Source organism: Epinephelus moara, chromosome 1, assembly GCF_006386435.1.
Source record: "Epinephelus moara isolate mb chromosome 1, YSFRI_EMoa_1.0, whole genome shotgun sequence".
In the NCBI taxonomy this organism is placed as follows: domain Eukaryota; kingdom Metazoa; phylum Chordata; class Actinopteri; order Perciformes; family Serranidae; genus Epinephelus; species Epinephelus moara.
The window spans coordinates 24583037-24607021 of record NC_065506.1 but is presented as its reverse complement, the minus strand read 5'-3'; the positions used below and the strand labels follow the sequence as shown (position 1 = coordinate 24607021).

At 40.6% G+C, this 23985-nt stretch overlaps 1 protein-coding gene across 1 annotated transcript; it reads left to right on the top strand.

The window, feature by feature from the left end:
• The first annotated feature begins 714 nt into the window (after positions 1–714).
• Positions 715–22460, top strand: polr2m (RNA polymerase II subunit M). Its single transcript, XM_050050387.1, has 18 exons — positions 715–1201; positions 2120–2200; positions 5936–6028; positions 6809–6973; positions 7083–7175; positions 7281–7394; positions 7479–7631; positions 7973–8098; positions 8278–8406; positions 8493–8587; positions 9019–9124; positions 11173–11256; positions 11512–11612; positions 11715–12498; positions 17214–17338; positions 18619–19218; positions 19372–19594; positions 21755–22460. Exons 1-18 carry the CDS (start codon positions 1124–1126, stop codon positions 21896–21898), a joined length of 3294 nt encoding a protein of 1097 aa, XP_049906344.1. The 5' UTR covers positions 715–1123; the 3' UTR covers positions 21899–22460.
• Positions 22461–23985: the final 1525 nt, after the last annotated feature.

Genomic DNA, 23985 nt, shown 5'->3' with positions numbered 1-23985 from the left:
TTGTAATTGTTAGAGGTGGAGCTAACTTTAACTACTTCATATGGTGTTAGATATTTAACCTGTATTATTACATTATATGTAGATGATCATGTGATTTGTGTGAACAATCTTAATCTGAACGGATGTTAAATAAATGTAGTGAAGTAAAAAGACCAATAATTACCTCTGATATTTGGACTAGAAGTATTATGTAGGATAAAAAGGAGACACTCAAGTAATGTAGAAGTACCTTAAATTTGCACTTAAGTACAGCGCTTGAGTAAATGTATTTAGTTACTTTCCACAGCTGCACAGTAAGTGATCAAGCTTTTGATAAAAGAACAATAATCACCTCTGATATGTGGACTAGAAGTATTACATAAGATAAAATGGAATACAGTACTTGAGTAAATGTACTTAGTAACTGAAAAGAACAAAATACATTGTGTTTATTGCTTGTCAGAACTGTAAAACAGACCAATATCATAGATAAAGTGGATAAATATTTTACAGTTAGTAGAGCATTTCTAAGAAAGCTTTGCATGCATAGCTGTAACATGAGGATATTGCCAAACTGTGGAGTGAACAGTACACAGCTCCTCCTATTAGCCACTCCTGTTGATAAGAAGGACTCCACCTGTCCCAGCCCGAGTACGAGGCCCCTCCCTGTGAAAGTCCTGCTCTTTCAGGGCAGGAGGCACAGACCAGGGAGGCAGCTGAAATGTGGCCAGACAGGTCTGATGGGAATGCAAAGACAGAGAGAGAGAGAGAGGCAGAGAGAGACAGAGGGCAGGGAAGATTGCTGAGTGACTGACAAGCCTGTCAACCAGGTGGAGTTAGTAGCAGTCTGGCAGGAATTATCACAATGACATAGCTGTGTTTGTGTTACCAAGTGTGGAACTGGATTGCACCTGATCTTTTCACAGAAGGAGAGGCAACCTTAGGGCCCTGTGGACTCCCCACGACCACCACTAGGACCAGACTTGACAGAGTGGAATTTCCCTCCTCTTCCCTGGCTGGAGCCGGGGGCAGATGGTCACTCTGAGAGTTTGAGCAGAACTCAGGAAGGAGCAGCGAGAGGAAGGGTGGGAGGAGGTCCAGAGAGGGAGAGGAAGAGAAACGAGGAGTGGACAGAAGAGGAGACATGCATCGGTACGCTTCAGGACGAACTGTTTCCACCACCACCACCACAACAGAGGACTCTCCAGAGTCTACAAGTGAGGTAAGAAGTCCCAGAGAAGTCAGGACATTGAAACTCTCCCTCTGTCTCCCCCTTTTCTTCCTCTGTGTTTTGCAAACAGTTTTGTATTTCCCCTCCCACCCTTCTCTGTTTGTCCCCCATTGTCTTTAACTTTGCAGCCACTTGTTTCTTGTCTGTTTACAGTAGGATAAATGTCCTGAGTCCCAGCTAACATTTTCTGCTCCCTGATGATCTGAAAGTTCATGTTTGTGATAGGATGTGTTCACTAACAGGAGCATGTAATGGGAGCTGAGTGTGCAGGAGGCAGGGCTGTCATGTTTATTTGAACAGCTCTCTGATAAAACAGGCCTTTGTACTAAACAGGCCTTTAAACTTATTCCCATTGTTTTCTAATGAATAAAGAGCCTTAGTCAGCTGAGTATGATACAGGTTCATGACTGCAGTAATGTGTTTTGGAAAAATGTCTTAAAATAAAATCTTTTAACATATCTAGTTTTACTTTTTTTGTCTGTTACATAAACAAACAAAGAACTGACTGTGGTCTAAATATTATGATGTATCTGTAAGCAGTTACACAGCATTTACATGAACTTTGCTTGAAGCTCTGTTGTCACTGACTATAAATAAACCCACAGAGGAGTGTTAAAGTCTGTGAGATTCGTCACCTGTTCTATTTCTTAGCTTCACTTTTTTATCCACCTGCCACTTCCAAAACCTACCAGCAACTCATTAGATTACTATTGTTTTTTGGCTGGTGAATGAAGCAGCCACTTGCATATTTTACCAGCACTTGGCTTGTGGCTGGAGCTTATTCCCAGCCCTGGTTTCAGGGATGTTTCAGGGTCATCTGTTCTATATTTTCTCATGATGACTTAACGCAAACATTAATTTGCGTGCAGAACATTATTCATTTGCTTTTTGTCTGTTTGTTTTTCTCAGAGGAGGATCAGACGCCTCCGGTTAACTCTACACGCTGGAGATAATGGAAACAAGGAGCCCAAAACCTCAAACTCAGACACAGTAAGTCTGTGTGTATATCTCCCTCGTTGAAATTCTACAATTAAGCATGCTACTTCCTGCCTATAAGTCTTGCTTGACAGCCCTGTTTAGATAGGTAAAGGTTTAATGAATGGAGTTAACTCAAACCGCACACACAAAGGCGCTCTAAAAAAGTGGTGATGTGGAAGAATGATAAGCGCTGAAGATACAACATTAATTCATCATATAATACAAATAAAGAACCACTGAGATTTATGTGTGTTTTATCATCTGGACCAGTTACACAATCATGGCAGGAGGGTGTGTGCATGTGATAATGCACACACAGCTGTTTCACATTGACTTCAAAGCTCACCTCTGACTCTGTGTTATAAATCTATTCCATACAATAGAAAATATTTAAAACACTTTTGCTGAACAGACTTTTTCTGACATCACACCTGAGACACCTGCGGCACAGTACAAACTCAGTACAAACACTACTAACTACACAAACATCAATTTGAATGTCCTTAAAGAATTGCATAATTACACTCTCTCCGAGTCTGTTAGTGCACATTGTGACTGTGAGGATTATGAGTATGTGCTGCAGGCTGTGAAGGTGTTTGCTGTAGGTGGCTCTGCCCCTGCCTTTGTTTGTGTACAGGATCTGTGGTCCACAGACTGATGCCAGAATTTGACAGTGAGAGTGTGTGAACTGAAACTTGACTTATTGTTGGCACTGAGAGGATTTTTTGGTCCTTCAAGTGCAGAATCTTTACAGCAACATGGTGGTTTGTTTTGTATGAACCTTGGCCAGGGAGTATGGTGTTCGCCTAGTTACCACACCTCCACGCTCTCCACTGATAGCATGCTGCAACAATCTCTGAATGCACTTCCCTTTTAGTGGGTGTGATAATGACTTTTGGAACTGATGGCAGAGGACAGTGTGGTCAAGAGTGAACATAAAGTGGAGGGTAACACACATGTGCCCTTGGTGATGACGTGTGCTTCAGTATGTGTTTAGTAAGGACGTAAACTCTGCACCCATGCAACTGTGCAGCTCGTTTTGCCTGAACACACATCAGCAGCTCCAACAGCACAGCGGCACATTTTTACAGACAATCGACTGAAGCCCAAGGTGCAATAACAATGGCTGGAGGAAATGTAGAGAGTAAAAACACAATAGTAAGACGTGGCCCTGGAGGAATATTAGCATTATGGGAAATCCATATTTTCACTTTTTTGCTTAGAGTTAGCACAAAGACTGGAAACAGGTGGAAACGCCTAGCCAGTACCTCTAAACCTCCAAATATAATGATATGATTGATCTTGATTGTTTTATACTTACAAAAACTCATTAAAATGATCATTTGTTGTTTTAAGGCAAGGGGAGTGTGCAATTAATGAGCGTCAGAGGTGCTCCTAGGCAGATTTTTTTCCCCTTTGGACAGAGCCAGGCTAAACTATTTTAGCCCATTTCCAGTTTTCGTGCTAAGCTAAGCTAACCAGGTTCTCACAGTAGCTTCATATTTATTGTACAAATGCTTCACTTAATCAATGTTCACTGAAATACAGAAGATGATATTTTTGGAACAACATACTTCCATCCTATACAATCAACTTCTGCAGTCTCGTTATTAAAAACAAAAACATCTGAAAAGGACTCTAATTTGGAAAGATTTTTAACACTTCATGACTGTCTTTGTAATTTATTTCTGTGTTGCTGCTTAGTCTTAAAACCTTTAATTTAATTTCTTATGTTTTTGATTATTGTTTTTTAGTAGTTGAGGTACCTTCATAAGCCATTTTTTGCTTGTAACCTCTCCCGCACAATGTTCAAACTTGTCTTAATGCTTAGTGTCTTTCTTTTTTACACATGTATGTCCAAATAACTAAGCTAAATTCACTGAAGTGCTAAAATGAGCTTACACATAATTTGCATATGAATCTGCAGTGTGGAAAAACATAACTTTGAAGCCACTCTAGAGGAAATTAAGAGGAAAATCAGGGTTCAAGCGGTTAAAAACTCATCTCTCTGTGTCCTCTTCATGTGCTCATTATGCATTCAGAGCTGAACTTAGTGTTTTGTGCAGCTGCTGCTGCTGTGACACATAACTTTGTTGCTGTTGCAACAGCATTTAGTTAAAATACCAGCACAGTGTTCAAAAGTGACACAGTGTTGAGCAGGCTCCAATTTCTTATTTCAATTATTTAGACATGGCCCGTTTGCTTAAACAAATTTCTACTCAATCTGTGATTTTAAATGTAATCGGGAGGGAAGGTCAAATAAAGGTCAGTTGCGTATTTTTGAGCGTGTGACTGTGGGAAAAAAAAGAAAAAGGGAAGATGTGAGGTTAATCGAGGAGGAAGGAAGTGACAGAAACATGCTCTGTCAGAGGAATCCAGAGATATTATGTTTCAGCAGGGAAGCTGGTTAAAGTGGTTATTCTCCATAAAATTAGAACGGGTGTATCCTGCAACCTGACACATCGTCGACACAATCCAACCAATGACTATGGCCTAGATGAGATGTAATACATATGCACCATGATGACACACAGACACACACACACACACACACACACACACACACACACAGGGCTTAGACACAGTTGCTACATATATAGGTTTCTACACCTACATCATTGGATTTCATTTCCACATTCTTTGTTTTCATCAACCAAGTCCTTTACAATATAGTCATATGATAAAACAATCAGTTAACACGTAATTCCTTTAAGGGGGCATTTCTATGCAGTTTTTACGTGTTAACGTGATCCAGATTGTGACTTCTATGAGGAGCTCATCCTTCTTAAAGCAACAAAACAACAGAAACCCTGTCTGTTTCTTCCACTGACGTTACATGACGGCAGTAGTTTCAGTCACAAGAAGCAGGTAAACATTGTCACCAGTGTAGTCAAATACTAAAATTGTAAAATTCAAAGCTGAAGTGACAGCACACAGAGCATTGTTATTCTGGGCTCTCTCTCAGAGAGGGAGGCTGCCCTGTTGTTAAAACATAAAGATGGCTGTTCTTCCCTCCCATCTGCTGGAATTCACATCCGCCTATTTGCCGGCCTTCAACATTTCTCAACAGCGCGTCCTCTGTAGATTAAGTGGTGGAGAAATGTGAGGTTCGGCTGTGTCCACCACACAACAATGGCGTCTTTGTTCCAGTTCCTCCTCATTCTTATCTCTGAGAGCTGTGGAGACTGGTGCCTCTTTTACAGGGTAATAGGTCTGTCTGTCTGTCTATCTATCTATCTATCTATCTATCTATCTATCTATCTATCTGATTAAATTCAATTGTTTTTTGTACACGCCACCCCCCAAATTATTGCTTATTTAACAGTTGAAACCTGTGAAACCCTACCCATACCCACTACAACTTAGTCAACATTGTCGTAGTGACATAAACAAACAAACTTAGCTTCAACTCCACGTAGTAGATACAAAATAGAGTATTCACATGCAATGAGAAAAATATGCAACATATTTAAATAAGGACAGAATGAGGTAGAAAATGATAAGAAAATAGCAAAAATTTGCAAAAGAGTTTGCTTGCATTCTTGGTCTTGTTGACAGATTGCAACGACGTGTCTTATTGCAACAGAAACTTTGCTAGTTAGAAGGTGTCAGTGCTGTGAAATGTTTGCACACAATACAAAAATAATAATACATGTATTTTTTACTTTCCAGGGTCCACACCTGGAGTGTCTTGAATTATCCACAACAGCAATATTGAATATTTGTTGTTACTTTTTGTTCCTGTAGGCTGAGAAAGAGAAGGCTGTCAATGGGGCATGGAAGAAGAAGAATGGGCTGATCCAAAGAGAGAGGCCAGCTGGCAGGGAGTCACCTCAGCAGGTAGACAGCCACATCCAACACATGAATAATAGGCATGACACTGCCACTGCTTCAGCACGTGTGTCACCGTCATCCCTCTGTAAAAGCACGTTTCCGTGCGTGCACCTTGAGGCTGTCATTAATAATGTATTCAATGATATTCAACATGAACAGATGCTTGTAGATGACTGTAACAAATTCGATGTCTCAAGTCTATCTATCTATCTGGTTATCTATATACACAGATTAGTTTCAGCCCCAAATTAAGTTCTTTCTAATTTCCAGAGAAAATATTTACCCCTTCCACTACAGTATTGAAATATTTATAGAAACTGAATCTCTAAGCTTCAGTACTGTAATGTATCTGCAGCCATGCTATAATTGTATTTTGTTATTTAGTTATTACATTGTTTAAAATGCTGCACTTCTTCTCTGCTGGTGTGCATCTGTTTTCATCGGTTGCCCGGCTGCTGCAGGTACAATAGGCAGACACGGCAACAGCAGCTCATGTACTGGGTTGCAGAAACATGACACCCTCAATACACCCTGCACTTTTTTAGCCACTTGTTCCCAGCCTCCTGTTTCCAGTGCTCAGCAGCAGTAGTGCTGGAAATACCTGAACAAGTGTACATATGCAGGCATGTGCATCCACACACAAACACACAAACATGAGATGCACTTGAAAGTGTGCATGTATGCACATAAGTGAGCACACGAATACACAAACACAAAGACAGTAGAAGTCAGCCTCGGTGGAGGGTGGCTACAGAAACCTGACCGGTGCGATCCTGTCTCCCTCAGCACCTCGGAGATATGACCAATGGGGTGCCAGAGACCTCGCTGCAGCATCATGGGCCCAAAGTGTATGGCGTAGTGCAGCGGATGGGTTCGGACAGACAGCAGGAGGTGATGGCACGCGAGTGGGCGGCCAGTCACCTTCAGGATGAGATGAAGTACATCAGGGAGGTGAGTGGAAACTAACACAACAAGAAGTCAAGCCTTCAGGTCAACGCATCATCCTGTTCAAAGCTGTATGGGATGTTATGTAGATAATATCTCTACGTTGTGTATACAGGTGAGAGATTCTTTGGAGAAGGTGAGAGAGCGGATGTACGGGCAGTTCGGAGGAATGCAGCAATCAATGCAGAAGCTTTCACAGGAAATCAGGGTAATGAATTATGTAACACCGTGTGACTGCTCCAAACTCCCTCATCAAACCTCCAGTCTGTGAAGCTGTGAATAAATCTGAATAGTTTGCCATGTGCATCTGCAGGCTGCCAATTCACATCGCAGGAGTCTGGAGTCAGAGGTGAGGGTCCGGACGGCAGCCATGGAGAGCTTCGATCAGATGAACAGCTCCCTCATATCTTCCAACATCAGCCTGCAGGTAACAAATCAATGTCACTGAATTTGCGACAGCTGCATGCCGTCACAGAAAAGGCTGACTTGATAAGAAACGTTTCCTTTGCAGAAATCCCTTCTGGAGAACTGTCAGAGAAGGGTCGGCGTGAAAGATGAGGTGAAGAGTTTGCGGAGCACCTGTGAGAAAACACAACAAGAACTCAGAGAAAAGGAGAAGGAGCTGGCAGCAGCGCAGGTTGAAAACCAGTCTTTGAAACTGCAGGTAATCACATATCTCTTTGTGTGCAAGCTCACACTCACTCATTCACACAAACCCTAATGCATCCACAAAACATTACAGTGGAAGTACCTGCTCTGGCACATTCATGGAGATACTGGTCACCCAGCTGGTGTGACGCTCGAACAGCCTGATACAAAACAGTCTGATGAGTTAATAACAGTGATATGACGAATAGCAGATCCAGCAGCATGCTTTGATCCTGTAGATTTGATGACAGATCATCTCACCGCAGTAGTGCAACACATCAGCTGCACCTGAATCTTTTATTCTAGTGTCAATATGGAATAATCAGCTTAATTTTTGCTGTGCTGTGAATTGTCCAGGTGGAGTCTGCACAGGAGGCTCACAATCAGGCGATGCAGAAGCTCTCAGAAAAGCTCCAGCGGGAGTACGACGAGAAGCTGCAGGAGGAACAACGGAAACACAGGGAGGAGATTGAAAAGCTACAGGTCTGCATTCTTTACTCCTTATTCATTTGCTCATCACATACAGTTTCACTGCCAATAGAAACCAATGAGATGAGATGAGCCCTCAAGATGTCATTAAACGTGTCTGGTTTTTGAACATTTGACAAGCCATTTCAAAAGCAGTCCATCATATAAACTGAAATGTATTTCTGCTCACACAGGCCCAACTCGATGAGTACATCAGGCGACTGGAGGAAGCAGAGAGAAATATCAGGATTGCAGAGGCCAAGATTGAGGAGAGGGACCAGAGGATTATTGAACTGGATCGTCTGCTGGACTGTATGGGAAAGGTAAAACAAAAATATTAACGTAACAAAAATCGCTCTACACTTTTAGCAGATGATAAACCTCATAAATGAAATAAATATTTTTACAGGAAAAAAGTCAGCTCTGCAAGAAGCTGCAGGAATGTGAACAGCGCCTACGCTTGCTGGAGCTGACAGACCAGACCGATGCAAGTGTAGTCAAAAAGTATGAAAAGAGAGTCCAAATAAATACACTCACCAGTGTGATGAAACAAGCTAAACTCAAGGGTCACTTACAAGCTTTTTATGAGCTTTTAACTGCATCACACAGTCTTTATCAGCAGCTGGAGTTTATTATGTTGTCATTGAGTTTGATCTCATAGATTTTCATGTTCTATGCCACCTGACGTATAAAAGCTAATAAGAGGACCTTGAGTCTAGACTGATCATTTCTAAGGTTAAAAAGACACATTCATGCTTCAAGTAATACAGTTTTGTTTTGGTGGAGGTGCATTTTTAACAGAGTACAGCAGTCATTTTTTTCCCTTTCAAAGTTTGTTATTCTTGATCTGAGAAGCATGTGGCCTGGCTGCACATTTTTGGAAAAGATAAAACACCTTTTCACCTGGATTTAATTCTGGGTTTAACTCTATTTAGGTCCAAAGAGCTGCAAGCTGAATCTGTGGATCTCCGTGAGAGAATCAAACACTTGAACGACATGGTGTTCTGCCAACAGAGGAAAGTCAAAGGAATGATCGAGGAGGTGAGGAGAGTTTATTTATCCGTGTCTGAAATCCGATCGGGTCTTCTGATCTACCGGTGTTTTGATAAAGGGTGTGGATGAGATGCATATGTCAGCCAAAGTAGTAGAAGTTTGTTTACCGTCCAGAATGTGGATGAGATCAACGCACGCAGGGAGTATAAAACATGATCTGACTCAGAGTCAACAATGGGTGGGGCACTGCATTGGTCTAGTGGTTAAGATACATACTCATGAGCTAAAGATAAATGGTGAAGTGATTAAAAGGCATTATTAGTGTTCTAACTGTTCCCTCTTGAGCTCATAGTACAGTTTGGTTTTCCAGGAAGTTATTCCTTATATTCAGCGTCCATAGTAATGTATCACTGTTCTGTTCTCGTGTTGCATTGGCTGTTTTCTTTTCTTCTCGTAATGCTCTGTTTTATTGGTGTGTAATTTCTGAATAATTTCCAAGAACATTCCTGGAAGTAAGTTTTGCAGAAAATAGAGACAGTGTCCAATTCATACACTTCTCAATACATTCTAACACTAGAGTCACTAGTGTAAAAGAAAGTCTTATAGTCAGTGCACAGCAGGTTAACCAAACATGTTAAAGATATACTGTGCAAGATTTGCCTAAAAAAACAAAAAACAAAACAAAACAATGTACAGCCTCATACAGAAGTGATCCCTCTCAGTCATCATTTATGACCCACTGGCAGTGTGTGGTGGTGTATTTTTCTGCAGAGACTCTGCCTGGATTTTCTAATTTCCTGTGTTTGAGATGTTTAAAGTTGTGTACCCCCACAGCGTTCAGGTGGGCTTGAGGCCTTATTAAAAGGTAGTAACCAGATGCCAGACTGTGAGCAGCAGGCATCCAAGAGACACAGCGCTGAAAAAACACAACTATAGCGAGGCGAAACACCAAACCTTCGATGGCATACTTGTTTAAAAACAGTAACAATCCTGCATGGTAGACCTTTAAATTTGTCTACAGGCAAACATACAAATTTTCAATAATAGATGAATAATGAATGCATATTTGGTGCTCTCTTTTTCAATATGTTTATTGATTTTTTTTAGGGCAAAACAATACATATAACATTCATCAGAATATGCAATCCAAACAACTCAACTTGGCTCACAGATCAAACATCTATAAATGAATTACACACTAAAACTAAAAGCAAGACAAACAAATGACAAGTCATGTTAGTCCCCCACTACATAATCCCTCTTGTAAGAATAGCTGAAATATCCATTCCGATATAGGACATAAAAGGCTCCCATGTTGTATGGAGCGCATCATCCTTCAAGTGCAGGATACATGTCACATAATCTAAAGAAATATATACAAGTATGACCATATGCCACTGTGTTTTAGTTGGAATTCTGTCTGATATCCAATTCAGAAGTATGCACGTTCTTGCACAGACTGTAAGCAGTTTACCTTTAAACTCAGTAGTGATAAAACCATTTGATATACTAAATTGGGCGGCTGTGGCTCAGAGGTAGAGCGTGGACGACCCGCTCTACCTCTGACCCTCTCTACCAATCGGAGGATCAGCGGTGTAATCCACGGTTCCAGTCTGCATGTCGAAGTGTCCTTGAGCAAGATACTGAACCCCAGATTGCTCCTGATGGCTGTTCCATGGGTGTGAGAGTGTTAAAAACTGAGTAGCAGGTGGCACCTTGTATGGTAGCCTCGGCCACCAGTGTGTGAATGGGTGAATATCACTCGTAGTGTAAAAAGCGCCTTGAGTAGTTGGATGACTAGAAGGGCGCTGTACAAGTGCATGTCCATTTAATATGTATTTTGGATCACTTCTTCGATCAGTGACTAAGATGTTATTAATATTTGGTGTTTTCAGTGTAGCCTCCCTTTTCATTCATGTTTTTTTTATATATATAAATATCACCAAATCATATCGTTATTTCAAGGAAACTTCCAAAAAAAATATGAGTAAATTATGCGAACAATCCAGGAAGATCACAATAATGGATTGAATAAACTAAGCAGATAAAGGATCCGACTGAGAACACATGCTAATTATTTTCAACCTTCTGTGAAGGTTCAATCACTGCGAGCTCAAGTTGCTCAGAAGGACATGTTCATCTCAGAGCTCCTGGACAGAATCGCGATAGTGGAGTGTGAGGTAAGAAAAAAAAATGCTCGGCTGTTTGTTCACTGTGTGTTTTGATTTTGGTGTGGTGTGGTGATCTACTGCATGACTACATTACAGATGATCATCTGGGCTGCTGCTGAGCACTCAATATCCTGAGCTGTCACCAATGTCTGCATGGTTTCTTCATGTCACTGCACCTTTCTGTCACTTTCACATGTTAAGGGACTGCAGTCCTTTGCATGTCGCTGACCTGACAGTGTTGTTTCCTCTTTTCCTTTTTCCTAGAATAATGAATTAGAAGACAAGCTCAAGTATTTTATGTCCACACAGAATAGGCCCCACGAGGAAACCAGGGAGGTAGGAGTAGGCTGCGATCTGCTCCTCAGGTAAGAAGCAAAGTTAGAGAAACATATTTAGCAGCATCAGGTTATTTTTGGTGCCTCATTTGGAGGTGATTTCTCACTCTGAGTCTGACTGTTAATCTGCAGCCAAGAAGCTAAAAGGCATGATGTTGAGCCTACCTGTCATGAATCAACTCATCTCCATACCATACAAGAACTACTACCTGCTCCACCTCCACCACCACCAGTGAAACCTTCACCATCCACTCTACCTCCACCCTCCACACAACCTCCACCCCCCTCACAACCTACATCCCCCACACCACCACTATCTCCCCCACCACCTCTATCTCCCCCACCACCTCTATCTCCCACCCAACCTCTATCTCCTATTCAACCTTCATCCCCGATACAACCTGCATTCCCAGTACAACCATCCTCCCCAATACAACCTGCATTCCCAATACAACCATCCTCCCCGATACAACCTGCATTCCCGATACAACCTGCATTCCCGATACAACCTTCATCTCCCACACAACCTTCACCCCCTACATCTCCCACTCAAAGTCCATTCCACTATCTAACAATGCCCACCCAACCAAGGACGTTCAAGTCTAACAACCCTCCACCCAGCAGGCTGGAGTCCAGTTTACTGAGGTACACTCCTGTCCAATACAGCCGCTTCCTGCAGTCCAACCCCTCAGTATCAAGTGGGATGTTTCCCTACACCCGCCCGTCTGACTCGCCTCCTGCGAATCCAGTCCAGTCAGGGACAGATGAGGTGGACGCGGAAACAAACACAGACACACGATCAAGTTCTGAGGAATCCACGTCTTCCCTGTCCTCTCTGCGACCTAGATCAAGAGTACCTCAGGTTTATACGCCGTTCATGAAACTTATGGAAATAACAGCAAACATAAACATAGAGTGATTATGAAGTTAAAGCTATACATTTTGGGGAATACATTTATTTGCTTTCTTGTTGAGACATGAGAAATGGGAAGGTTGATACCACGCTAGTTGTGGGGGGTAACTATGAAGCTAGCAGCTGGGTAGCTTAGCTTAGCATGAAGACTGAAAACAGGGGGAAAGAGCTAACCTGCAGGCTTGTCCGAAATTAAAAGTGTGTGTTTTTTTATTTGTAATTGCGTTCAAACTGGATTAAAAACACACCAATTCTAGTGACCTGTGCAAATTCAAATATACATTATATAAGCACAACCGACCATTTGCAGAGCAAAGGCGTACTCTTGCAATTCACTATCAGCTCATTAACCTATCAATAAACAGCCAAGAGATAACGAGAAGGGCGCTCAGCACGCAGACCTACACCAAGGCCAAATGCCCTATCTCACAATATAAACAGAAGTAAAAAATAATTTGTGTAGCTGCACCTTGATTAGGATCCTCTCCAAAATTGAATGGGTTCTTCCTTAACTCATGCTACACCCCTCCACCAAGACAAACAAACCGAACTGAAAACATAACCCCTTTGGTTGAGGTAAAAATGGAGGACACTGGTGAGCAAAGCCATGCTGACCAGATAATCACAGCACCTAATTACCTAAAAAGCAGCTTGTTGACATATTTTGGGTTCTGCACCATAATTGGCAAAATTACCAGGAAGTGTTTACAAACATTTTCAAAGCCTGCTCCACAATTACAACACATCTGCTGACTCACTTGCTAGCTGCAACCCAAGTGGCAGTGGAGGCACCAGAAACGATTGGAGCAACATCTGCTGTTCAACCTCGGCTGACTGCCTGCTTTCACCACACATGCTCAGGACCCTCGCCAGGAGCTTGTAAAAAGGCTGGCACTGATAAAATAGCAAGATTTACATGCAAGGATTTACGGCCCATTGGTACTGTTTGGGGTTAAGATTTTTTTTTATTATACTGACAGAGCAGGAGTTGTTTTTCCTTTTCTTTTATTTGTCAATCCACAAAGTTAACCAATTGACAGTTAAAATGTACCTCTTCGCACATTAGTTTCAAGTCTCACCACAATTTCAAGACACATAGTGGGGATGCATTACACTATATGGGTGTGTTTGAAATATGTCAAACTACTTATGTGGTAGATTTAATTATTCTGAAATTGACTTTCTGAAAAAGTTGGCAGGTGTACTTCCTACAAGCAGCGCAAAAAGTCGAAAGGAGAAATATAACTGAAAGGAAATTCACCTGTTTCCCATTCTACGAGATTATGGGAGCAACCAGTGGTGTGATGGGAGTTGACGAGGCGTGTGTACTACTAGGTAGACTGGTAGGTTACCTAAGAGAGAGTGGGTAAACCGTCCTGTATATTCTGATGGCTATTTTTCTGATAGATGGGTTTACTATAAATGGCCAGAAAAAGAGCTGGGTATACCCCATATATCTGCATATATCCTCCACTACACCACAGGGAGCAAATGTGGAGACATGAGTCACTGATCCCAACAAAAATAGTGCAATCCTGAACCCCCCACTAAACGGCAAATTGATGTTTTTAGACTTAAGGTTTTTTACAAATACAAAACTAAAAAAGAAATTAGTGAGCTTTGGTGCTGGTAGGCCAATTTTGATACTCTTGGATTGGAACAGCCCACTAATTTCCCGTTTCCAATCTTTATGCACTTTATGCTAAGCTAAACTACATGTAGCTGCAGTAAGCTTAGCATAAAGCTAATCTGTAAGTGTGTTGCTGCGTTCAAAGCAACTTAACTGCAGTTACATATTTAGCAAACAGTCAGTGGTATTTATCCTCTCTTATAACTCTGAGCAAGAAATCATATACGTGTAATTCCCAAAATGTTGAACAATTCCTTTAAAACCCAGTTCTCTTTGTCTTCTTTTGGACTGCTGGTTATCTTTATTAAACTAACCATCCATGACACAGATGTATATGAGTCCTTCCTTTGTCACATGTGTTGAACAACATGAAACTGATTGATGTAAAAAGTCTTATGTAGGTTTTCAGCGTAGCACTATGATAATAAAATGTTGCTTGCTGTAGGGTGTAAATAATCTCATGCTCTGTAAAAATATTTTGTAAGTAATGTACCGAAGGATTATATTTGTTTTGTTTACAGTGAATGTAGCCTACTTATGTTGCTCACGGAGCTATGAGCATTCAGTCCTACATGAAGGGTGTTACAGTTACTGTATGTATGTTCCCATCGTTTTTTATCGGCTCTGTACAAATTAAATGAATATTATTTTGTTACTGTCACAATATGTACAAAATATTTATTAACATGCTTTGTGCCTTTGTATACAGCCTACTGTCTGATACTGGTGGTGGGAGTGAATCGCTTTGAATTGGCAACAGGGTAGTATAGTAATATACGTAAATTTCTCAGTTATTGATGAAACTGTTCAATCACTTTAAAGATATTGACCTTATTGAGGTGACTGCCATTCCTGAGCCACAGGCACAAGTATTATCCAGCTGTTATCTGCACTGCCACGACTGTATTTGAAAAAGCTTTATGATGTGCCTTTTCCTTAACGATACATATCATATTGCAACTAATGGTAAGAGGCCAGTGTATGTTTGGATAATAAAGACTTTACTATATAAGCACACAGACATCGTGATTGTGTCAGCGCTTGAAAGCCTGAAGCCTGTGACTACTTCATTGTTTGAGTTTATCGTAGCTGGTAAGAAACACAAAAGGAGCTTTATAAATGTCTTCTGTTCCCTCCATTTCTGATGATTCACTTTCACACTTACATGTCATGCATTCACACTGAACTCTACTCCACAAGCTTTATTTAAAAATGGAAAAGCTCAGTGTCTTCTATCTGTAGACATCTGTAAACTACCTCTGCTATTTCACTCAACAAAATATTATTCGTTATTGTAATTTACATTTATTGTGCAATGACGATACACTAATTCAAAATGAGGTAAGACATGGTGTTAGAGCATTTGTTTATGTAAATAATGTTGCAGAAGATGTTTAGGTTCTCAAGCCGTGTGTAGTCCATGAAAACAAAAAGGTAGAAATAGACATTTGGCAGAATTAGGATCAGGATTAAAAGAACAAAATCTAAAGTGTGCACTCAGTGATATTATCAGTAAAGTACATCCAATTCTGGGCTTCAGATTTTGATAACCATGAAGCACACATAATGCACTTGTTTCCATTAGTTTGTGGGATTTTGATTAGAAGAGGGGATGAGGGTACATGTCAAGAAAACAAAAAATATATAACAAAGCCATCAATGTTTAACATTGTCTGGCAGTGCCGTACCTAACACATTCGGCACTCTAGGCAAGCTTCCTACCAGTATAAGCCTTGATTTGGCCCACCAGATGATTCTTTAAAAAAAAATTAAAATTAATTTTAAAAAAATTCTAATATACAGTATATGTTTATGCTGTTTTCATTTCTTTATGTATCTAGAATCCCGAATTATTATTATTAATTATTTTCCATAATCTGAGCACAGCCAGCAGAGTGACGAAACATCTTTAAGAAACGATACGGCATGATATGCTACGATACTATATGCTACAATGTGTTGAGATATGATACAATACGATATGATATGATACAATATGCTACCATTTGATACAGTGTGATACAATACAATAGGATAGGATACGATGCGATATGATGCGATATGATGCGATACGATGCGATATGATACGATGCAGTGCAATACAATACGATACGATACAAAATATTACAATATGATATGGTAGGTGTTAACTTTAGGTGTCTGGCCCACCATCAATTTTTACTCCTGGCCCTCTATGGGAAAAAAAAGTTTGGGCAGCCCTCCTCTAGCATACTCTGACTGTGATGATCCCTCACTGATGAACAGATTAATCGTCCATGTCCTCTATTGCAAGGTCCACCACTGTTATCTGGTGTGATTAGACATGGTACGTAAGACATAAATGCCTAATACATGCATTACATTGTAGAGGAGATAATAAAGGTGAATAAAGCAAATACAAATATATTTTTTTGAAAAGAACTAGTGAGATAAAGTCTACCGAGATTTTATTCAAACTGTGCAGCTGCGTGCAGCCAAACGCTGAACTGACTTTGAACTCGGAGAGAAGACAGAAAGGACACAGCTGTAACCTCTTGGTTGAAGTAGGGTCATTGTTTGTTGCGCTCAGTGAGAAATGGGTTGTCACAGTGGGTGGAAAACATCCGGACTGGTGAATGCAGCTGTGGAAAATCTGAGACGTGACGCCTGTTAAAAGTGACTCCACAGAGACGACAGAAATATCTCACATAAGGAACTGTCACAAGTTCACAGACAACTATTTGAAATCTAAACTTGCGGCTCTTGACTACATTTGACCCGCAGAGGGCAGCAAATCACCTTCACTGGCTGTGACATGGAGCAGAGGTGCAGTACACTGTCCTATACAGAGGGGGCGGTAGAGCTACACCTCACGTTTCACTTCCGCCTACGAAGAAGAGGAAGAAACCCACTTTGAAATGTTGTTGTCTCATGTCGTTGAAGAAGTGAACCTGCCGCTATTAGACGTCTCTAAAACTCACTAACTATGACAGACTCGGTTAACAGACGGAGTTTTGAGCTTGTTAACGTATGACTAAAGTTTCAATGTCGCAAACTGAACAGAGACGCTAGCTCATGTTGTTTGTGACCGTTAGCTAACCGTCACTAGCTAACAGTGATGATGATGTCCTCGTCGTGGACGGAGCGCCAGGGACAGGTGGGAGACCTGAGACACCAGAGCAAAGAGGAGCTCCAAGAACTGCTCCTGCGACAGGAGAAGATACTCTCTAACAAGTAAGTTCACACTACTAGACACAAATATACAAATACATGTACAGGAAACAGTTGTGCCACCAGTGTGTGACACCTGAGAAGGCGAAAACTGAGGGCTAAGTTCAGGGTGGCACTTCTTGGCGTAGTTTGAAACTATTGTAACAGTGTGACAGAAGAGACACTAGCCACACTAATAAGCTTTATTAGCTGTAATGAGAGCTGGTTATGAAGTTATTATAGATCTACTGTGACAGAGCCACTACACTGTTGTGTTGTTGCCCATCAGTAAAGCACAGATGTTGGTTTCCACTACAAAATGTAGATCTACAGGTTCACTAATCATCTCTGTGCTCAATAACATAAATTTAAACTGTGTTGTAAGCAAGCATAAGACTCTGTCACATTTAAATGAAATGATTGGTGGACAAAAGTGTTTCTGGGAGGAAGTAGCTCAAGGCTTTCTTATGTTTATGATGCCTTTTTGACCATGCATACATAGATGTGCAAAAGTTGATTTTTTATTTCTCTCTGGCTGTAGTTTTGAACACAGTTGTGTCTGTGTGCTATACATTTTGGATTATTTATTCCCTAAAATTGAACAGTTTCAAATGTGACTATGTCAAGCATGTCAAGGAAGGAACAGACTATGGTCAAAACAGCCCAGCACATCTATTATTGTTCTACAGCAGTGTTAAGTCCTATAGAATATACAATATTGCAATACTAGTATGATTACACAACGATTTGAATGTTGGCTGTGAGAACACAGAAGAGTGAAAAAGAAAAAACTCAATAAAGAATAGAGAAACTTGAGAAATGCAGATCATGGGGTGCCCAGTAGCTCAGTAGCTAGTGCTGGTGTCTCATGTAAAAAAGGCAATGTCCTTGCCACAGCGGCCACAGGTTCAATTCTAGCCCATGGCCCTTTGCTGCATACCATCCCTCTCTATCCTCCTTTCACACTTAATCTGTCCTGTCCAATGAAGGCATAAAAAAGCCCCAAAAATAATCTTAAAAAACAGAAGTGCAGATCATTTCATACAGGGTCAGCGAATGGTTTCATGAAAAAGAAAATGATGTGAATGAAATGCTGTCTCAACCCATCTGAACGCCTATGAGTTTGGTGTGACTCCATCCCCATCATCAAAGCAACATACTGAAAAAAAACTTTTTGAAGAAGGTGTTCATTCATTAGACTTTGAGAGACTTGTAGTATCTATCTCTTTTGTTTGTCTCCTGTCTGTATCTTGGTGTGACTGTTTTGAATCCAGCATGAAATGACGTGTTTGTGTTCTTCTTAGGAGGTTTGTACAGAATCTTCCTGACAAAGGGAAAAAAATAAAGGACTTCGCAGAGAAACTGCGCCTTGCCATTGAACATCATGATGAAGAGGAGAGGAGACAGGGCTTGGTGTCCGCTGCCAGGACAGAGTTACAGTCCAAGTATCAGCAAGCTTTCACTTTGCAACGGCGTGATATCCCCAACACACCAGCAGACTCACACCTCAACAGGCAAATTGAGGCTGCTGCAAGCAATGCGGTACAGGACAGGGAGACATTACCTGTCTCAGCTCATGTGCTAGAAAATAACACTTTGAATGAGCAACAGGACCGGTTTGTCTCCAGAGCAGCTGCTGGTGAAACCATGGAGACGGCTGCTGCTGGGGCCTCTCTGAACTCTGATGGGACAAAAGAGAATGACCTTGTGGAGGCCTTGGAAAGGGTCAGAGTGTCTGAAACTAGTACTGGTTTCAGTAGCGAGTCCAAAGACGCATTAAACAGCACAGCAAGAGACAATTACTTCCTCCGAAAGCAAACACCAAAGAAGCCTCACTATGTAACTGTCCTGGAAAAAACGGAGAAGACACCAGCTACCAGGAAGCAAAAATTCAAACCAAATCAGTGAGTAGACTTTGTTTCATGATGTGATGATTACTTGTGTAAATATAAATACAAAAAATACTTTGTGCCAATTTCATTCATTCACATTGTGCGTCATTTTGCTTTCTCCCAAAGTTCTTATTGTAAATAACTTTTTCTCAATTGTGTTTTCAGGCTACCCAACAGAAGTGACATCTCTCCATCAGGATCCTCGTCACCCAGCCAGTCTTCTGAAGGCTCATCACCGCTTTCTGCTCAGGCCAGGAGGGAGCGGGACAGAAAACACCTGGATGACATCACTGCAGCCAAACTCCCTCCTCTCCACCACAGTCCGGTCCAGCTTCTGTCTTTGGATGAGTCGGCCATTCTCCTGAGGGAACAAACCAAAAAGCAGCAGGTTAGTGCAGCTGAGTCCTCCACACACTTATACTTCCAGCGTGTACATTCGGCAGACTAAAATGAATAAGACTACTCACGCTGCTGGGTGGCCGCATGTTGAGGTAAAGGTATTTGAATGACTTAGTTACAATCAGTCATGGCAAAATAATTAACATTCTGTGGGAGCTCAGACCAAAAACAGCCCTGTGTTAAGAAATGCATAAAATTGTGATCCAGAAAATCCAGTTTAGGTAAAAAATACTTGTTCTGGGGACATATCAGTCTGCAAAACACTGAACAATGTTTTATACAGTGTGTTTGCAGGTCCTTAAAATATCTTACAGTGTCTTAAATTCAATTTTATTAATATTAGAAATTTGAATTTGTGAGGTCTTAATTGCCACAGACACTTTCATATATCCATCTTTTAATTTCTTTTTGTCAAAATGAGTCAAGCTCTTCTGCCTGAAGGTTCACATCTCTGATGTTAAAAATCCAAAATCTACCCCTGCACTTACCTGTTGGTAAAAATAGATCGTCTAACTCACTCTAATAACCATATTCCCTACATGAAATAATACTTCTGATCACATTTACACAACTTACCTTTATTCTTATCTGCAGTACTTGAATAAGAAAAAGATGATTTTCCCAAAGAATCTGTCTTATATCTTGAAAATCTTGTCTTCTTACTTAAAAAGGTCTTTAAAAAGCACTGAATTTAAGTGTCTGCAGAACCCCTTGGTTTATATTATGAGAAGGGATGTTACTCACTGTGGTTTAATCAGCTTAATTTTATCTATACGTGTAAATAATAGAAATGTGACATTTGCATGAAAAAGTAATTACCGGAGATGTGCACTTGCACATATTTGATTGGCTACCACAGCGCCTTACTGGATGTCATAGTGTTGTGGTCAAACAAAAGTTGTGCATGTTCAACTATTTTTCTGGACCCCACTTTATTTTCTGGAGCCCTCTGTGTGTAAACCCCGCCCGTTCAAATGAATGGGAGTGCTGCGTTTTTTCACACAGTACCAAAGTCGTTTTGGAGGCTGCGGTCTATCAGGACCAAAACCTTACGCCTCAGAAACGGTTTCTTTCCATCTGCAGATGGCCTCATCAAAAAGGCCCCACTGACACAGACTCTTATCCCCCTATCCCTGTATGCTACATCAACACACGTCTTATCTGTACTGTGAAATTTTCCACATCCTCTGATAAATATTTTTGCACATTCTGCACAAAACTCCACAGCTTTCTCATTCTGAAACAACTGGCTTTGTTATGTTACAGTATTTTTTAAAATATCTTTTTCATGTTTTTATTGTAATTTTTCTGTTCTGTTTATGTTCTTGACTGTTGCATTACTATACATTTCTTTTTCTCTTAATAGGTTTATTGTATGCACCAAACAGCAAAGCAAACTCTTTGTAGGTGAAAACCTACTTGGTAATAAACTTTATTCTGATTATTTTAATCTGATTTTAAACGCTAAAAAACAAAACATCTTAAATACAATCATAATATGCAGAGTAATAGATTAAAATAGCAACCCTGAAGTATGTGAGTGTGGTGTATATGGGCATTTTATTATTTTATTTTTATTTATTATTATTATATATTTTTTTTCCTGTTAACAAAAACACTAAGAAAACTGATTGAAAAAGAAATGCAACTACCCTGTAAAGTGAGCGAGAAACAAGAATTTTTTTTCTTTATTTTTTGTATTTGTTGTTTTATCAACCACAAATAAAAAAAAAATAAATAAAAGTGAAATTTAAAAAAAAACAACTCTCAGTTTCTATGGAAATGTTATTACAACAAACTAATTTATTTATATTTATTTGGCAGCAGTGATTTCATCAAGTGTGGAATTAATTAATAATGAATCCAAGCATGAATTCTATTAAAGTCCACATCAGATCCCTCCGTCATCTCTAGAGGGCAGCGTTCAGGCACTGAAGGCATCGTGTATCCCTTCACATCTAAAGTAATGACTTCAGAGCCAAACGTCAAACAGTGTGCTGTTGTCAACTTAAGGAGGCCTGTTAAGCTCATTATCAGTCCTACTTTTGTTGAGGGTTTAATAGCTATGGCTCTGCTGCTTTATAATAATGTTCTTGTTTTCTGTTTACCAGCCTATTCATGTCAACTTTCTCTCTGTGTTTAATTTCAGGAGTTGCAGGCCAAGCTGGCAGCCCAGAAACTGTCTGAGGGATTGAAGATCTCTATGGGGAGCTACACTCCTGACAGTGGCCCCATGGCTGCCTACAGAGAGGTTCACGATGAAGGAGCCCAGCTCTCCTCAGAGGAGGACTGATCCTGGAAGGCTGGAGCTGGGGAAACCGGTGTGACCTTGGCCCTGAGGGAAACAAGCTTTGGACCTCGCAATCAGGACCCATCAAACAGGATTTTAGCTCCAAGGACAAGAATTCTTAAGAGAGGAAAAGAGTCTTTGCAGCATGTGAAGGCAGAGTTGCTATCCAGACTCAGCTCAGGAAATTGAATGGCGGGCATTCAGTCATTCAGCTCGTATTGGGTTCAGTTGTTTCAGTGTCCTGCAGGAATAATAATACCTGCTGCTGAGCGGGAGTCTGAAATGCTAAATTTAAAGCATGTAGGGGAATGTTACTCGTCACAATACTGAGACTGATGCTGTCAGGACTGTTTTAACCTGAGAGTATTATATGTTGAGATTTTACTATATTAAAAATTAAATGCACTTAAAGCCCATCAGCAGGCGGAGCAGACTGTTTTGGCACAAAGGTGATTGTTTACAACTTTGTTTAAAAAAAAATAAACATGAGCCTGCAGTGGTTTATCAAATTTTAATTATTGCAGAATGTGTGACAGAGTTCAATAAATGTATCTGATTTCCCAAATGGTTGTATTTGTGTAAATTCACGTTACAATTCATTTTTTCCCACATTCCAGGTACTGTGTAGTCCCTCATTAGCTTTTACAGTGCGGTTGAAAACTGATCTGTAAGAGATGGTCTTTTATTTCTCTTCCTTAGAGTCAAACTGCTCGTTGATGAGGGGATCAGGAAAACTGTTTCCTTACCTGTGTGTTTAATTTACGTGACATTTTAGTTTTATTAGTACAAAGTTAATAATTATATAACAATAATGATTTTTTTTCTGACACATGGAAGTAGCAGTACGGCCTTTAACACCTGTAAGATTTTCTGTTGAAGCCTCAGGTCACTGTGCTTCTCACAATCTCACAAACTGTTTTCTCTTGGCTGTAACAAGTGTGCTGTTATTTCTAGTGATGTCTTGGAGACGTGTCATCAAGAAAAAGCTTGTTCTGCCAAAGGCTTGAGTGGAGTCTGAGGGCTGAACTCTAAATCTATAAAAACAGCTCAAAACCTCGCAGTCTCTGAACTACAAGTCTTCGGGGCTGATCATACAGAAATGAGACGCGGACGCTTCAAAGACGCTTGAACGCTGGAAGCGCTTATTCGATGCGCGCTAGCTACTGGTGTCTGACGCTCAAAAAAGTTGAAAATATTTGAACTTTTCAGTGTCTACGCGCATCTAAAAAGAAGCGTCTACAAAAACGTGCGTCTAAAAAGACGCCGGAAAAATGCCCGTCTAAAAAGACGTTTGAACGCCGGTCAGATGCGCCGTATCATAGGAAAACAATGGTTTTACTGGCGTCACGTTTCTAGCATTTCATCTCGGTGTGATCGCTCCCTTAATCTGTAAGTATTTATATGAAGGTCCAGTGTGTAGGATTTAGGGACATATATTTGCATAAACGGAATATCATATGAATTATTTCATAATCACCTGAAAATAAGAATTGTGTTTTCGTTACCTTAGATTCAGCTTTTTATATCTACATATGGAGTGGGTCCTCTTTCACGGATGTGTTAAGAGACCTGGATACAGAGTTTGAGGTGTGCCCCGTTCACATATGAAAGTCACTCAGTGGCGCATAAAGCCAAAAAAGCTTGACTTCGTAGATGTAAAATTACCCAGATCTTCTGCATTGTGGGGCCCATAGAGCAAGTGCACTTGAGACTTCGGCTTGCCAAGCGGCTACCTTCTGGTTTAGTGTTTTGCTAATTTGAAAGAGTAAAGCAATTTATATGTTCTGCTTTTCTGGACTTTCAAATAGATATCGGACTGAATAAATGAAATTCTGATAGTGAAACGAGTCATTTTGCGCTAAAAAAATGCATTCACTGATGACACAAAGTAAGTCTGTGGGAAATAGTCTTTTTGGGTCCAACGGCATCCCGTGATGGACCTGAAAGTTGTAGTTAGGCTAGTATGTCAAATTGGCTTCACTTTCTGGGGGTCTGGGGTCTCATTTATAAACACTGCGTACGCACAAAACAAAAAGGCCTGAAAGAGATGTATGCCACTTCCCATGCAGAAGTTGTGATCTGTTAAAACC